General features: G+C 41.8%; 1 protein-coding gene across 1 annotated transcript in view; it reads right to left on the bottom strand.

The window, feature by feature from the left end:
- The window catches only part of LOC144761660 (uncharacterized), a 348,522-nt gene that overhangs the window by 86,996 nt on the left and 244,289 nt on the right, over positions 1–17,237 (bottom strand). The window contains exons 9-10 of the mRNA XM_078646947.1: positions 11,913–12,035; positions 2,793–2,912 (exon numbers count right to left, since the gene is read on the bottom strand). Coding sequence (XP_078503073.1) covers positions 2,793–2,912; positions 11,913–12,035 — 243 coding nt within the window. The remainder of the gene's footprint in view (positions 1–2,792; positions 2,913–11,912; positions 12,036–17,237) is intronic.

Raw genomic sequence — 17,237 nt, 5'->3', positions numbered from 1 at the left:
TTCATAAGATCTAACTGTCAGTTACACCTAGCCATGTGATCCAGTACAATCTACAGGTGCAAAAGGGCGAAAAGCAGAAAAATTGCAACTTTCTAAAACTAGCATTTTTAAAATTGTGATCAAACATTCCACTTTAACATTAAAAATGGGCTCTCCAACACAATGCCAAACACACCAAACTTAAAATAGCTACGAGCCCTAAATTGGAAATTCTAGAATATTAACTGTAATAACGAATTGCCAATGTACTCCTATGGGAGGGGTAGGCCTTACAGTAGAGAAAAATGAATTTAGGAATTTTTCACTAGTAGGACATGTAAAACTTAAAAGTACATGTCCAACATTTTTCTTACACAGCACCCTGCCAACAGGTTTGCCTGAGGCCTGCCTTATGGATGCCTTGTATGTAATAACCGGGAAGTTTAAGTCTTGGCAAGGAGGTTTGATTGCCAACTCACAATGGTTGTTGCATTCAGGCTGCGATTGCAGACCAGCAACATGTTTTAGAGTGCTACTTAAGTGAATTGCACAATCAGTGCTGAAAGGCCCACCAGCAGCATTTAATTTACAGACCCTACATATATGGTACACCACTCTAAAAGAGGCTTAAAAGTACATTAAATATGCCAACTGGGAATAAGCCAATGTAATCATATTTTAGGGAAGGAACACAAGCACTTTATCACTGGTTTGCAGTGGTAGAGTGCGAAGAGTCCTTAGGCCAACAACAAACAATGCATCAAAAAATGGAGATGCTGAGGCAAAAGGTTTCGGGGAAGACCACCAATAGGCTGACATGTTTAACACACAACATCTCAGAACACACTGCTTGCATACATTAACTGCTTTCGTTCCTTTTCGGCTAGTGTATGGCCTCCAGTGCCCGCTTGACTCTCCATTTAGCACAAATGTAAAACTACTGCTTTCATTTGGGCCACATTTGACAAGAATTTCTCGTTTCACCTTGGTCTCTGACATCTATTACAAATCCAAAATGCAGTTGCCAGTGTACAGGTGTGGGGCTGTAAATATGAATGCATTTCTCATCACAGGACACGATTGACTCTACATTCAGAAGGAAGCTTTATACAAAACAATGTGATAAAATGAGGAAATTACATTAAAATTAAGGGTAAGCAATATTACATATAATTCAAACATGAGTTTTTAAAAGAGAGCCATTATATTTATGTAAAGATTTATCCAAAAGATGAAAGCTGTGAAAGGCCGATGACTTGATGAAAATTATTTCTTTGTGCTTGTTTTCTTATAATGTTATCACCACCTACAATTATCTACAGCCTTCAAATCTTTAAACTGTATTGGTACCAATCCTTTCCATTATTATGCTTAGAAGAAAAAAGTCTGTAGTAAGTCCGTTACTTTGCGTGATAGAGGATGGTGGTAATTTCAATGGCCCGTAGTAAGGCTTGGTAATACGTGACCAGTATTTCTAAAATGACAGGTTACTACCATATCCAAACTTTTAAAATTACAATTTTAACAGCTGTAATGATAAATAGCAGGACGAAAAAGTGCTGGTGTATGTTTTCTTAACATTCGCTGCTTTCACACCATGAAAGAAGCACCAGGATTGGGTAGAGCAGACTCTTCCAGGGCTTCTAAGGGCACTGGAGGCCTGCACTTTCAATAACCCAGCTGTGTAAGACAGCTAGAATAGAGAACTTTAAAATGCATATGTCTGGCTGGCCATCCCAATATAACCTGCGAAGGAAATGTGCATTTTAAAGCACAGAGTATCCTGCAGCTACCACTCGGCAGCACTGGCACTGCCCCGTCCTGACACATTGGGCCAGATGTAGGTAATCTCAATTTACCTATTCTTAAATACCGAATCATACCGATTCGGTATTTAAGAATAGGTAAATGGGATGTAGCTAATAATTTGGTAATAATTACATAATCGTTATGATTCGGTAATTACCGAATCGGTATTTACCGATTCGGTAATTGCCATTCATTCCTATGGGCCTGGAGGCCCATAGAAATGAATGTAAATTACTGAATCTGTAAATACCGATTCGGTAAAAGGGGGAATACATTGAAGGGTGGCAGGGTGTCACTTTGACACCCTGTTGCAACCCTCAATTGTGTATGCGTGCACATGTTGCAGACATACATGCCCTAAGGGCATGTATGTCTGCACCATGGCACTGAAGCAATTTGCACGAAATTGCTTTTTTTTTCGTTATTTACCACCAACTTGCAGTTGGTGGTAAATAACGAATCTCAAAAAGGGGAAAGCACTCATTTGAGTGCTCCCTACATTGCTAATTCGGTAATTTACCGATTCGGTATTTTAAGGAATCGGTAATTTACCGATTCCTTAAAACACCGAATCGGTAAATTACCGAATTAGCAATTTGGGCACCTACATCTAAGTAGCCTAATTTCGGTCGGTAACGGCCGAAATTCGGTAATTTCGGCCGTTACCGACCGGAATTAGGCTTCCTACATCTGGCCCATAGTGTGGGGCGGGTTGCTCAAAAATAAAGCTGTAATAAATAAACTTTATTGACGTTTTATTTTTCAGCTCTGGAGCTTGTGGGTCGATACTCTACTGCTCAAATGGAGGAGCTGCCGCTGCTCAAGGCACTCGTGTTTTCTGTTGACAAACAAGAACTATTAAATAAAAATAAAATGCATAAATAAATGCATTTCATGGACTTTCATTGAACGAAAATGTATTATGCAATTAAAATAAACATGTTAACTTTGTTAAATATCTGTTTAATTAAATACGATGTTTCATTGTAATAACTATCCAATACCTATTTTGTCCTGTAAGCACAGAATCCAAATACTTCTTTAGAGCCCCTTCCGACAGAATGCGGGCATAATTGTCAGTGAACACAGCATCGGATTCACGTTTGGCTGGCGTATTGCTGTTGCTGTTTTGGAGAGAACATATGAGAAAATATATATTCATTTAAAATTTGACATGAGATGAGCACCGTGAGATGAGTAGCAATGAGTGAAAAAAAGCATGTGGCAATTATGTGGAGCACCTAAAGTAACTAAATGTAATTTTGCTAGTAATTTACATATGTTGCTCAATGAAAAACGCAGACTTTATACTCAGTTGAGGTGTAATAATTCATCAAATATCTGTAACTCTAAATTCAACCCTTTGTTTTTCATCAAGAAATATGGGGCCATATTATCAAGACAGTAAATTGCCGCTAAAACGGCGATAATGGGCTTGATAATATGCCCTTGAGAATTCCCTTAGAAGCCCATGTTAACACCACAACATGGGCTTCTATGGGAATTCATAAGGGCATATTATCAAGCCTATTATCGCTAAAACGGCGATCATTTTTAGTGCTGGTCTTGATAATATGGCGCTGCTCTTTTGGTTTTGACTTAAAAAATATTACCTGCATTTAACGCCAGTAGGACAGTCAAGGACAGCATGAATTCACAACAAATGTGAAACTTGTCACTTTCATTCCTGTAATGGGAAAGCTCACAATTGTTTGATCTCCTTCTAAGTACCTTCTTTAGATTGGACCAACAAATGCCATCCCCACAGATACATTTTCGTAGCTTACTTGACCTGTTGTTTAAGTGTGTAATGCCTTTGTGTCCCAGTGTGTTTTCAGGTCTGGCTTCTTCCAAGACCTTTTGATTTTAATGACATTTTACATAAAATACACTTATACTTTCAGCCAGCCCTCTTCATCCATTGATTAGTTGTGTCATTCATGTTTATCTTCCACCCCTTACAGCATACTGTGTAGGGCAATGGGTCATGCTACTTCAGGTATTTGCTAACTTTACGGTGAGTTGAAGTAATTCCCTTTAGTCAAAACAGAGGGGCAGATTTATGAGGCACTTGCGCCACGTTTACGCCGCTGTTGCGTCACGCAAGGCGGTGTAAACGTGGCGCATCCCTACGAACGATTTACAACGTGACGCATCTAGGCAGATGCGTCACGTTGTAAAGCCCTGCGCCGCTTGTGGGCGTTCCGGCGCAGGGTGGGCGTTCCGGGGCAGGTGCGCCTCGCAAAAGTGGCTGAGTGAAATCTATAAGATTTCACTCAGTCACTTTCAGGCCAATGCTGCGTCAAAAGCCTGCGCCTGCTTGAAGCAGGCGTAGGTCTTGACGCAGCATTGTGGAGATGGGGCACCCCCGAGCCTTGCTGGAGCTGCATCGCACTTGCGACGCAACTCCAGCAATGCGTCACCTTTACGGCACAGATGCGTCACGCATCTGTGCCGTTTTTGCCCCATGGTGCGCCGCATCATAAATGCGGCGCACCATGGGTGGCGGAGCTGTGGCGCACTGTGGCGCATGTTAACTGGCGCATCCCTGGGGATGCGCCAGTTAACATAAATCTGCCCCAGAGTATTTATGATAGACTGTTGGACCTCTGGTGCAAAGCCTGTAATTCTAAGCCAGGCATGCCTACGTCGAGAATGCTGGTATTGATTTCTCTTGCTGCAGTGTCAGCAACATCAAGAGCACATATATTAGAACAATTAGAGCTGATTTTTCCTTCCTGAACTAGCTCTTGTGCCTTTTACTTATGTTCATGTGGGAGGTAATGAAGTAGATCATCCATTTCATCCCAGTGGGCCCTGTGATATCTAGCTAAGAGGTCCTGTCTGTTGGTAATGCACCAGTTATTAGAGGCTGGTGCTGCTACTCTTTTACCAGAGGAGTCAATAAGCTTTGAATCTTTATCTGGGGAGGAGCATCACCAGATGTCTGAGTTTGCTCCTTTACAAGTATTGGAAACTACCAGGGAATCAAGGGGAAGCTGTCATTCAATAAAAACCGACCAGAGGGTGAAGTTTTATATTTTTCATCAACCCTGGGTGTTAAGATTCTGGCACAAACTGAGCTTTTAAGGTGTCCTCTGCATGTCTCATCACAAATTTCAAAATAAGTAGACTTTGACTAACTCTGTATGAAGACCAGAGTATTTCAAATAAAAAATTATCATCTAAGGCGTACTTGTACAGTGTAACTCAATGATGTGGTGCTGCCTGGAAATTTGCTCCAGATAAGACATGCTTTCATCTGGAAGTGAGGGTTTTGTAGGGTATAGGTCTGGATCATAACCCATAGGTGGATCAATAATGTAATCAGCCCATGGGTCTCTAGGCAGATGAACATTGTCTTCGTTATCATCATCATCCCTATCTTCTAAATCAGACTGTGCGTAAGGAGATCCCTGTGGTATTATGTGAAGTGGATCTAAGCCTGGCAGTACTGGTAAAGGTGAAGTCGGTGGAGGCAGTGGAAGGATGGCAAATGTATAGGATTTATAGCAATGTCCTTTTGTTTTTTTTAGGGGAATGTTGTCTCCAGTGTCCTGTGAGCCAAGTACATCTTGGAAGGAGTTTTGGCCAATATGTGTCCAGTATCTGGATTAATATAAATGTTCTTCTGTTTTGTATCAAATCTGTCTTTCATAAAGTAAAAGTTTAGTTCCAGAGGGCTATGAAATATGATCTCTCAATTTTGGTGCAGAAGATTTTGGTGCCAAACTGGACTTGTCCTTGGAAGTGGAAGGTTTCGGTTCCGAAGCAGTTTTTGATTTCGAAGCTGAAGTTTTCGACTGCTAAGCATATTTTTGTTTTGGGTGGGAGGATTCTGGCTGTGAACCAGATTTGTCTTTCGGAATAGAATGTTTTGGGTCCGAAGACGATTTGTCTCGGGACGCTACCGAGCCGGAAGGATTGACTATTTGTTTCGGTGCTGTGCCTGAGGGAGGGGCTTCAGAAAGGTCGTCTCGGTGTCGACCAATGCACATAGGCATAGGTGGTGCAGAAACCTTATGTTTAGAGATGGGTAACTTCTGGGGTACGTGTGTTTTGGATACCCATGACACCCTGTCCTGCTGGAATGTCTTCTGACTTGAACTCGATGTCGAGGTCGGAGCTGGATTCTTCAACCATGAAGGCCTTGTCTTCTTCTGCTGCGCTTCTTGTTCGAACTCTTCTTTGAAGAGCTCCGGAATCTGTTGAGTGCTTTGTTGCTGCATTTCTCGTCCTCAAGCCCAATGATCTCGAAGATTCTTTTTGAACCTGAACAAACGACAAGCCTCGCAGTCTTCTTCTTTGTACTCCAATGATAAGCACAAATTACAGACCTGGTGTAGATCGATGTGAGGATACTTCAAGTGGCACAGAGGACAGAACTGAAATGGAGTCAAAACCATCAGCAGAGAGATGGATCGACGCGTCTCTGTCCGGAGGCAGCCTACGATGTATTAAACCAAAGATGAGAGATTTTCTGATTGAACGGACATGCAGAGAAAGGGAAAAATGTGTGATAGCAATACTGTTGAGGGTAGAGTGGATTGTCCACTGAGTGGAACCTGAAGGACGGTACCGAACCAGAGAGGAGCAATACACGTCCGAACCAGTTGATCGAAAAAAAAAACAATCTAACAATGGAGGCGATGAACATGCACACTATTTCTGAAAGGAGGAGTGACCTTACCTCGTGACTATGAAAGACTATATTGAATAAAAACAACGTGCACAAATCCGGACCAAGAACTAGATAGCAGGAGTATGTAAAGCATGTGTACCTACAGCACACATGTCTCGAACTTGGAGTGAATTTTTTTTGTGTAAAAAATAGTATCTAAAAGATCAAACTACCAACCGTGGACCTCTAGTCATGAGAGATCAGGTGAAAGCCGAAAAATATGCCTTACCACGATAGAGTGCAGTTAGGATGCAAGAAGTGATTGTGCCTGGTCAGCGCTTACCATCGAACTTGAAAAACTTATTGAGAAAAATTACCTTAGAAGTTAAATTTCAGCAGGGCAAGGTTGCAGGGGGTGTCCAATGAGGGAGCGATGTTGCCGGATAGCCTTGGTTCAAAGCTGTGATGAAGATTTCTACGTTCGACTTAGTCGTCGAAATGGAAGTTGAAAATCCCCACTGGGACAAGGCAGAGGGATGTAGCTAAAGACAGATCCATGAGGGTATATACCCCTTTGGCAAAGGACAATTAAAATGGATTTGCTGTTACGGAGAGGAACGTAGTGGGAGAATCAGCGAAGCCAACTTACTGCCAAAGCACATCTGGAGATTAGCTGAATAGGATGGTCCCGTTATCATCCTGGTTCTCAATTCTCAGAGCTGTTTTGAGCAAAAATGTCCCCACTTTGGATTTTGGCTATCAGTGCACCTTTAGCACCACTTCCAAGGGTCCAGGAGTCCGAACTCACTCAGGTTTGGTACAAATGCGGGTTCAAGATGGAAGAAGCCTTTTGTGTAATTTTGGACCAGAACAGGAGGCCAGCAAAATAGCCCTTATGAGTCACTCTGGAGATCCTTGGACAGTTGAAGATCAGGGGCCATATGTAGAAAGCCTAATTGCGCTCGCAAATGCTGAAATTCGCAGATGAGATAGATTTCGGCCAGGGGGAGGTTGGCAGAGTGGAGGCTTCTCTGGGGTGCATAGAAGAAAACTCTTTCGTTTAGGTATTTAGGTCCAGTGTTGTGGAGGCATTTGTAGGTGTGTGTGAGCAGGATGAAGGTCACTCGTTTTTTGATGGGGAGTCAATAGTGGTCTCGTAGATGCAAGGTGATGTGGTATTTTAATGGGATGCCAGGCACGAGTCTGGCAGCGGTGATCTGGAGGGTCTGGAGTCTGTGGAGTAGGGATTTGTTGATCCTGGCATAGAAGACATTTCTGTAGTCCAGTCTGCTGGTCATGAGTTCATGGTGATGGCCTTTCTGGATTCAGGGGATTCAATTTAAGGTGTTTTGGAGAATGTGGAGGGTGTTGAAGCACCTGGAGGAGATGGCATTGATCTGTTGGGTTATGGTGAGGGAGGAGTCGAGTATGAAGCTGGGGTTGTGTTGTGTGCCATTTACAGCTCCGAGTGAATTTTCCCGATTCATGCCCTTATATGTGTACAATTCACATTGCCCTTCTATAGATATAGAAATCAATCCCTTATTTAGGCATAGCCCATGCAGACCAAATACAGGCATGGCTACTTCCATCCATACCAAACGTCACAACGATTTCTTGGAAAATCAGCTTAAGCAGTTAGGGAACTTCCCATTGCTGGAATATTGATTTGTCCAAGAACTCATGTATTTTACAAAGAACAACTATTCCCTAAGGTTCTTTCCTGACGTTATTATGCCCTACTTTACGTCAATCTATGGCATTCCTAAACACCTTCAAGGTATAAATATACCTTCACTTGCTATGGCAAACTACGGTGGTTCGGAGCAGTTCGACTATCTACTTGCCCGACGTAGCTCGCTACAGCAAGTGCCGAAGGAAGCCGACCCTCCAGCTGATGCACTGATCAAGAGGCTGCCTCCCTCTTGCCGAGAATCCATCTCCAGTGTTTCCAAGCTCCCTTTGCGGGGTGTTGTCAAATCGAGTCCTGAGACAGAGATACCAGATCTCCTTCATTCTAAACCAAGGTATGGAGTTGATTAGAACCTAGAGAAACCTTTGGTAGATTCTGGGCAAAAACAACTAAAACCTATGCTACACAATATTTACTTCTTCCCGCGAACTAGACTTACATTAGGTACATTGGGGTAGGTGTATATTGAAGCACCAGTTGAGTATTTTAGTTAATGTTATTTATGTATGTATTTTTATATGGCTTAGAAACCATACACTGCTTTTACAGTATTATTTTATAATACTATTCTCGCTGTACGCATTATACTTAGCAGTCTGCTTAACGATTGTAGCAGTTCACTTCTCTTGCATAAGAAAGAAGACTGTTCAATAAACCTTTTTCATTGAAAACACCCGTTTCTCTATTTCTCTGCAAACTCTCTTGAAACAAAGTATGCACGATTGACTGAGTGAAATACCTATTTATTTTTTCCGCGACTCTAGAGATATAATTTTTATTCTTGGGAAACAAAGTTGTCCTGTTTATGCGGTTGTCAGAAACGAATCCCTTCTTGTGAATTCAAGAAAGTGTCTATTGACCTCTGAGCCAGCTGGCACTCACTATTAAGTTTAGTATCTTTGATAGAGACCTAGTCAACCTCAGTCCTACATCTAATCTATATAATATATTATTCCAATGCGCAGAGCCTATTGGGAATATAGGAACTACAATACAGTTGGGGGTGTGGTCCTTGGGTGTGGAGGGTTTCCTGGGTATGTTGGTCCACCAGGAATTCTCTCATGCAGAGAGGGTGGATCTGAGGACGAGCACATCTGTTTTCTCAGCATGGAGTTGCAGGCTACTGCTGCTCATCCAGGAAGCAATGTCTTTCATTCCTTTCTGGAACTTGCGTCTGTTTGTGTTGGTTTCCTTGGTGAGGGAGAGGATGAGTTGGGTGTCATCGGCGAATGATACTACGCTGATTCCATGCTTTCTGACGATGACGGCGAGGGGTCCATGGAGATGTTGAAGAGCATGGAGCTGAGCGATGATCCTTGGGGTACTCTGCAGCAGATCTCTGTGGGTTTGGAGAGGGGTAACAGGAGTCTCATTCTTAGGGATTAGCCGGTGAGGAGTGATTAGATCAAGTCAAGGGCAGTTCCCAGAATGCCATCATTCTGGAGTATAGCAGTGTGTGTGTGTGGTGGGAGAGGGTGTTGAAGGCTACAGACAGGTCTAGGAAGTTGAAGGCCGCCGTTAGGCCCCCATACTACCAGCAGATGGCCATTGAGGTATACCTAATCCCTCTACTTTGTGACTTTCTGGAAACAGTTCATGAGATCTAACTGTCATTTACACTTAGTCATGTTATGAAAGGCAGTCTACAGGTGAAAAATGGTGAAGGGCAGAAAAATGGAAACTTTCTTAAAGTGTCATTTTTAAAATTTTGATTATGTACCCGACTTTAACATTAATAAAAAAGGGCTCTTCAAAACAATCCCAAAGACACCAAACTTGAAAGAGCTACCAGCTCTCAATTGGAAATTCTAGAATAGTATATGGAATAATGAATTGCCAATGTAATCCTTTAGGAGGGGTAAGGCAAACAGTAGTGAAAAATGAATTTGGGACATTTTCACTAATAGGACATGTAAAACCTAAAAGTACATGTCCAACATTTTAATACCACAGCACCCTGCCCAAAGTGCTACCTGAGGCCTGCCTTATGGATGCCTTATATGTAGTGAAAGGGGAGTTTAAGGCTGGTTAAGGGGGTTTAAATGCCAACTCAAAATAGTAGTTGAAAACTACATCAGGCTGCAGTGGCAGACTTGGGACATGTTTTAGAATGCTACTTAAGTGGATGACATGATCAGTGCTGCAGGCCCACCAGTAGCAATTAGTTTACAGGCCATAAATATATGGTATACCACTCTAAAAGAGGCTTACAAGTATATTAAGTATGCCAATTGGGGTATAAGCCATTGTAGTAATATTTTAGGGAAGGGCCACAAGCATTTTATCACTGGTTTGCAGTGGTACAGTGCATAGTGTCCTCAGGCCAACAACAAAAAATGCAGCAAATAATGGAGGTGGTGAGGCAAAAGGCTTGGGGGAAGACCACCCTCAGGCTGACAGGTTTAACACACAGCATCTCTGAACACACTGCTTGCATATATTAAATGCTTTCCTTCCTCTTTGGCTAGTGTATGGCTTCCAGTGCGTGCTTGACTCTCCATTTAGCACAAAGGTAAAGCTACTGATTTTATTTGTTTCAGATTTGACAAGAATTTCTTGTTTTACCTAGGTCTGTGTACTCTTTTCTCTGACATCTACAACAAATCCGAAAAGCAGTTGCCAGGGTACTGGTGTGGGGCTGTAAATATGAATGCATTTCTCATCACACAAGATGATTGACTCTACATTCAGAAGGAAATTATATTCAAAACAAGGTGATAAGCACTTAACATTATATTTTTTTTAAACGAGGAAATTGCATTAATATTAAGAGTAAGCAGTATTACATATAATTCAAACATGGGTTTTCAAAAGAGAGTATGTATATTTATCTATAGGTGTATCTAAAAGATGAAAACTGTGAAAGGCCGATGACTTGATGAAAAATATGTATTTCTTCTTGTTTTCCTATAATAATATCACCACCTAAAATTATCTAAAGCCCTCAAATTTGTATAATGAATCTCTATTGGCACCAATCCGTTCAATCTTTATGCTCAGCAAAAAAAAAGTCTGTAGCAAGTCCCTTGCTTTGCATGACAGAGTCTAGTGATCATTCCCAGTTTTTGTGCAGTCACTAAGTTCCTCATTACAAATGGCCTGTAGTAAAGCTTGGCAATATATGACCATTATTGCTGACATTACATGTATTACCACGCCATAACTTAGAAGTTACAAGTTTAACACCTGTAATGAAAAATAGCAGGACAAAAACACAGTAACCACAGTGATTTCTGCATGTTTTCTTCACATTTGCTGCTTTCACACCATGAAAGAATCACCAGGATTAGACAGAGCAGACTCTCCCAGAGCTTCTATGGGTACTGGAAGCCTGCGCTTTCTACTACCCAGTTGTCTAAGACAGCTAGGCGAGAGAACTTTAAAATGCATATGTCTGGCTAGCCGTCTCAAGATGGCCTGCCAAGGAGACATGTGCATTTTAAAGCGGGCATTTCCCTGCTGCTGCCAACTGCAGTGCTGGCCCTGCCCTGTCCTGACACTTAGAGTAGGACCTGTAGCTGAAAAATAAAGCGGCTGTAAATAGACTTTATTGCCGTTTTTATTTTTCAGCTTTGGAGCTTCTGGGGCGACACTCTGCTGCTCAAATGGATGAGCCACCCCTGTTCAAGGAATTCGTGTGTTCTGTTGACAAACAAGAACTATTAAATAAAAATAAAATGCATACATAAAAACATTTCATAGACTTCCAGTGAACAGAAATGTAATATGCAATCAAAATAAACATGTCACCTTTGTTAAATATCTGTTTTATTAAAAACGATATGTTTCATTGTTATAATGATCCAATACCTTTTTTGTGCTGCAAGCGCAGAATCTATATACTGCTTCAGAGCCACTTTCTTCAGAATATTGCCATACTCGGAAGTGAACATAGCGTCACTATCCCGTTTGGCTGATGTCTCGTCATTGTGGCTGTTTTGGAGAGAACATATGAGAAAATATATATACATTTAAAATTTGACATTATCTGTGCACCGTGAGATGTGTAGCGATGAGTGAAAATAAGCATGTGCCAATTATTTCGTGGAGTAGCTGAAGAAGCTAAATATAATTTTGCTAGCAATTTACATACAATGCTCTACGAAGAACTACAGATTTTGCATTCAGTTGAGGTGTAATAATTCTTCAAATAACTGTTACTCTAAATTCAACCCTTTGTTTTTCATCAAGACACATGGTCTTTTGGTTTTCACTTACAAAATATTACCTGCATTTAACACCAGTCGGACAGTCAAAGACAGCATGAATTCACAACAAATGTGAAACATTTCACTTTCATTCCTGTAATAGGAAAACTCACCTTTGTATGATCTCCTTCTAAGTACTTTCTTGAGATAGGACCAACAAATGCCCTCCCCACGGTTCTATTTTCGTAGCTTACTTGCCCTGTTGTTTAAGTGTGTAATACCTTTGTGTCCCAGTGTGTTTTTCAGGTCTGGGTTTTTTCTAGACCTTGATTTTAATGAAATTGTATATAAAATATACTTATACTTTCAGCCAGCCCTCTTCATCCATTGATTAGTTGTGTCATTCACGTTTATCTTTCACCCCTTACAGCATACTGTGTAGGGCAATGGGTCAAGTATTTGCTAACATTACGGTGAGTTGAAGTAATTCCCTTTAGTAAAAACAGAGTATTTGTGATAAATTGTTGGACCTCTGGTGTAAAGCCTGTAATTCTAAGCCAGGCATGCCTCCGTCGGGAATGCTGGTATTGATTTCTCTTGCTGCAGTGTCATCAGCATCAAGAGCACATATATTACAACAATTAGAGCTGAGCTTTCCTTCATGAACTAGCTCTCGTGCCTTTTACTTATGTTCATATGGAAGGTACTGAAGTAGATTATCCATTTCATCCCAATGGGCCCTGTGATATCTAGCTAAGAGGCCCCGTGTGTTGGTAATGCACCAGTGATTAGAGGCTGGTGCTGCTACTCTTTTACCAGAGGAGTCAATAAGCTTTGATTCTTTATCTAGGCAGGAGCATCACCAGATGTCTGAGTTTGCTCCTTTACAAGCATTGGAAACTACCAGGGAATCAAGGGGAAGCTGCCATTCAATGAAAACCGATCACAGGGTGATAATTTATATTTTTCATCAACGCTGGGTGTTAAGATTCGGGCACAAACTTAGCTTTTAAGGTGTCCTCTGCATGTCTCATTGCGAATTTCAAAATAAGTAGACTTTGACTAACTCTGTATGAAGACCAGAGTGTTTCAAATAAAAAATCATCATATAAAGCGTACTTGTGCAGTGTAACTCAATGATGTGCTGCTGCCTGGAAATTTGCTCCAGATAAGATATGCTATCATCTGGAAGGGAGAGTTTTGTAGGGTATAGGTCAGGAACATAACCCATGGGTGGATCAATATTGTAATCATTCCATGGGTCTCTAGGCAGATGAACATTGTCATCATTATCATCATCATCCCTATCTTCTAAATCAGGCTGTGTGTAAGGAGATCCCTGTGGTATTATGTGAAGTGGATCTAAGCCTGGCAGTACAGGTAAAGGTGAAGTCGGTGGAGGCAATGGAAGGGATGGCAAATGTATAGGATTTGTAGCAATGTCCTTTTCTTTTTTAAGGGGAATGTTTTCTCCAGTGTCCTGTGAGCTAAGTACATCTTGGAAGGAGTTTTGGCCAATATATGTCCAGTATCTGGATTAATATAAATGTTCTTCTGTTTTGGATCAAATCTGTCTTTCATAAAGTCAAAGATTGGTTCCGGAGGGTATAAAATATGATCTCTCAATTTTGGTGCCGAATGTTTTAGTGCCAAACTGGACTTGTCCAGTTTGGCACCAAATTTCAAATAAAAAATCATCATATAAAGCGTACTTGTGCAGTGTAACTCAATGATGTGCTGCTGCCTGGAAATTTGCTCCAGATAAGATATGCTATCATCTGGAAGGGAGAGTTTTGTAGGGTATAGGTCAGGAATATAACCCATGGGTGGATCAATATTGTAATCATTCCATGGGTCTCTATGCAGATGAACATTGTCATCATTATCATCATCATCCCTATCTTCTAAATAAGACTGTGTGTAAGGAGATCCCTGTGGTGTTATGTGAAGTGGACCTAAGCCTGGCAGTACAGGTAAAGGTGAAGACGGTGGAGGCAGTGGCAGGGATTGCAAATGTATAGGAATTGTAGCAATGCCCTTTTCTTTTTTAAGGGGAATGTTGTCTCCAGTGTCCTGTGAGCTAAGTACATCTGGATTATCTATCTGGATTAATATAAATGTTCTTCTGTTTTGGATCAAATCTGTCTTTCATAAAGTCAAAGATTGGTTCCGGAGGGTATAAAATATGATCTCTCAATTTTGGTGCCGAATGTTTTGGTGCCAAACTGGACTTGTCCTTGGAAGTTGAATTTTTCGGTTCCGAAGCAGTTTTTGATTTCAAAGCTGAAGTTTTCATCTGCTAAGCATATTTTTGTTTTGGGTGGGAGGATTCTGGCTGTGAACCGGATTTGTCTTTCGGAGTAGAATGTTTTGGGTCCGAAGACGATTTGTCTCGGGATGATACCGAGCCGGTAGGATTGACTATTTGTTTCGGTGCTGTGCCCGAGGGAGGGGCGTCAGAAAGGTCGTCTCGGTGTCGACCAATGCACATAGGCATAGGTGGTGCAGAAACCTTATGTTTAGTGATGGGTAATTTCTGGGGAACGCGTGTATTGGTACCCATGACACCCTGTCCTGCTGGAATGTCTTCTGACTTGAACTCGATGTTGAGGTCGGAGTTGGATTCTTCAACCATGAAGGCCTCATCTTCTTCTGCTGCTGCGGTTCTTGTTCGAACTCTTCTTTGAAGAGCTCCGGCATCTGTTGAGTGCTTTGTAGCTGCATTTCTCGTCCTCAAGCCCAATGATCTCGAAGAGTCTTTTTTTAACCTGAACAAACGACAAGCCTCGCAGTCTTCTTCTTTGTGCTCCAATGATAAGCACAAATTACAGACCTGGTGTAGATCAGTGTGAGGATACTTCGAGTGGCACAGAGGACAGAACTGAAATGGAGTCAAAACCATCAGCAGAGAGATGGATCGACGCATCTCTGTCCGGAGGCAGCCTACGATGTATTAGACCAAAGATGAGAGATTTTCTGATTGAACGAACATGCGGCGAAAGGGAAAATGTGTGATAGCAATACTGTCGAGGTTAGAGTCGATTGTTCACTGAGGGGAACCTGAAGGATGGTACCGAACCAGAGAGGAACAATACACGTCTGAATCAGATGATCGAAAGAAAACAATCTAACAATGGAGTCGATGACCATGCACACTATCTCTGAAAGGAGGAGTCACCTTACCTCATGACTATGAAAGACTATATTGAATAAAAACAACGTGCAAGAATCCAGACCCAGAACTAGATAGCAGGAGTATGTAAAGCATGTGTACCTACAGCACACATGTCTCGAACTTGGAGTGAATTTTTTGTTGTTGTAAAAAATAAAATCTAAAAGATCAAACTACCAACCGTGGACGTCTAGTCATGAGAAATTAGGTGAAAGCCGAAAAATATTCCTGACCATGATAGAGCGCAGTTAGGATGCAAGAAGTGATTGTGCCTGGTCAGCACTTACCATCGAACTTAAAAAAATTCTTGAGAAAAACTTAACTTAGAAGTTAAATTTCAGCAGGGCAAGGTTGCAGGGGTTGTCCAATGAGGGAGCGATGTTGCCGGATAGCCTTGGTTCAAAGCTGTGGTGAAGATTTCTTCGTTCGTCAGAATGGAAGTTGAAAATCTCCACTGGGACAAGGCAGAGGGATGTAGCTAAAGATAGTTCCATGAGGTTATATACCCCTTTGGCAAAGGACAGTTGAAATGGATTTGCTGTTGTGGAGAAGAGCGTAGCGGGAGAATCAGCGAAGCCAACTTACTGCCAATGCACATCTGGAGGTTAGGTGAATAGGATGGTCCCGTTATCATCCTGGTTCTTAATTCTCAGAGCTGTTTTGAGCAAAAATTTCCCTACTTTGGATTTTGGCTATCAGGGGCACCTTTAGCACCACTTCCAAGGGTCCTGGAGTCCGGACTCACTCAGGCTTGATACAAATGCGGGTTCAAGATGGAAGAAGCCTTTTCTGGTTTTTTTGGACCAGAACAGGAGGCCAGCAAAATAGCCCTCATGAGTCACTCTGGAGTTCCTTGGACAGTTGAAGATCAGGGGCCATATGTAGGAAGCCTAATTGCGCTCGCAAATGCTGAAATTAGCAGAATTTCAGCATTTGGGATTGCAATTAGGGCAGTGTGCTATGTAGCACACAAAAACCCACATGCAAAATAAGGACTCACAAAATTTGCGATTCCTTATTTTGCTATTGCATTTAAGGAATCGCAAATGGTGATTCCTTAAATGCAATGTAGGAAGGACCCAGGTTGTGCAAATTTAGGCTGGTGGTATTTTCCGATTTCTTTGAAAAAATGTACTTTTTAGCATTCTAGTCCATAGGAATGAATGAGAAGGTATTCCTTATTTGCGAACCTCAAATTGCGATTCACAAATAAGGAATACGTAGGATTCGCAAAATATTTTGCTAATCCTACCTACATTGCGTTTTGCGATTTTCTAATTGCGATTCCCAAAAAACAAAATTTGAAAATCGCAAAACGCAAATTACCTACATATGGCCCCAAGTCCTTGTACCCAGGCAGAAGGAAGAAGAGCACCAGAACAAATAGGGAAGCAATCCAACAAGTCAGCTTTCTTATAGAGCAACAGTCCAGCTGAGTGTCAGTCCTTCCATCAGCACAGAAGTCCTTCTTTCTGGAAGACTACCACAGGTCAAGAAGAATAATGAAGAGTTGGCATCTGAGGCCCTACTTGTATACCCTGGTGCCCTGGTTCTGGTAGAGGAGACAAGCTTCTAGACAGTGGCTTTAACATGCATGACATTTCCTGACTCCTGTGTCCTGGCTCCAAGCTGGCTGCAGTGAAATGCAGAGTTGTTAGGCCCTTTGTTTAAAGGCAGAGCACTGCTAAGAGTTTAAGGTGGCGCTGTGCTCAGCTTCAATCAACCAATTAGGTATTTGTGAAGTGTGCTACTCACCCGTGAGCGTCTCCAGGTGCTGGGGGATAAGGGGAGTATTTTGTGCAGCTCCAGATCATC

This window comes from Lissotriton helveticus, chromosome 6 (genome assembly GCF_964261635.1).
Source record: "Lissotriton helveticus chromosome 6, aLisHel1.1, whole genome shotgun sequence".
NCBI classification, from domain to species: Eukaryota; Metazoa; Chordata; class Amphibia; order Caudata; family Salamandridae; genus Lissotriton; species Lissotriton helveticus.
The sequence above is the reverse complement of the archived record's forward strand: the minus strand, read 5'-3'. Positions and strand labels throughout refer to the sequence as shown.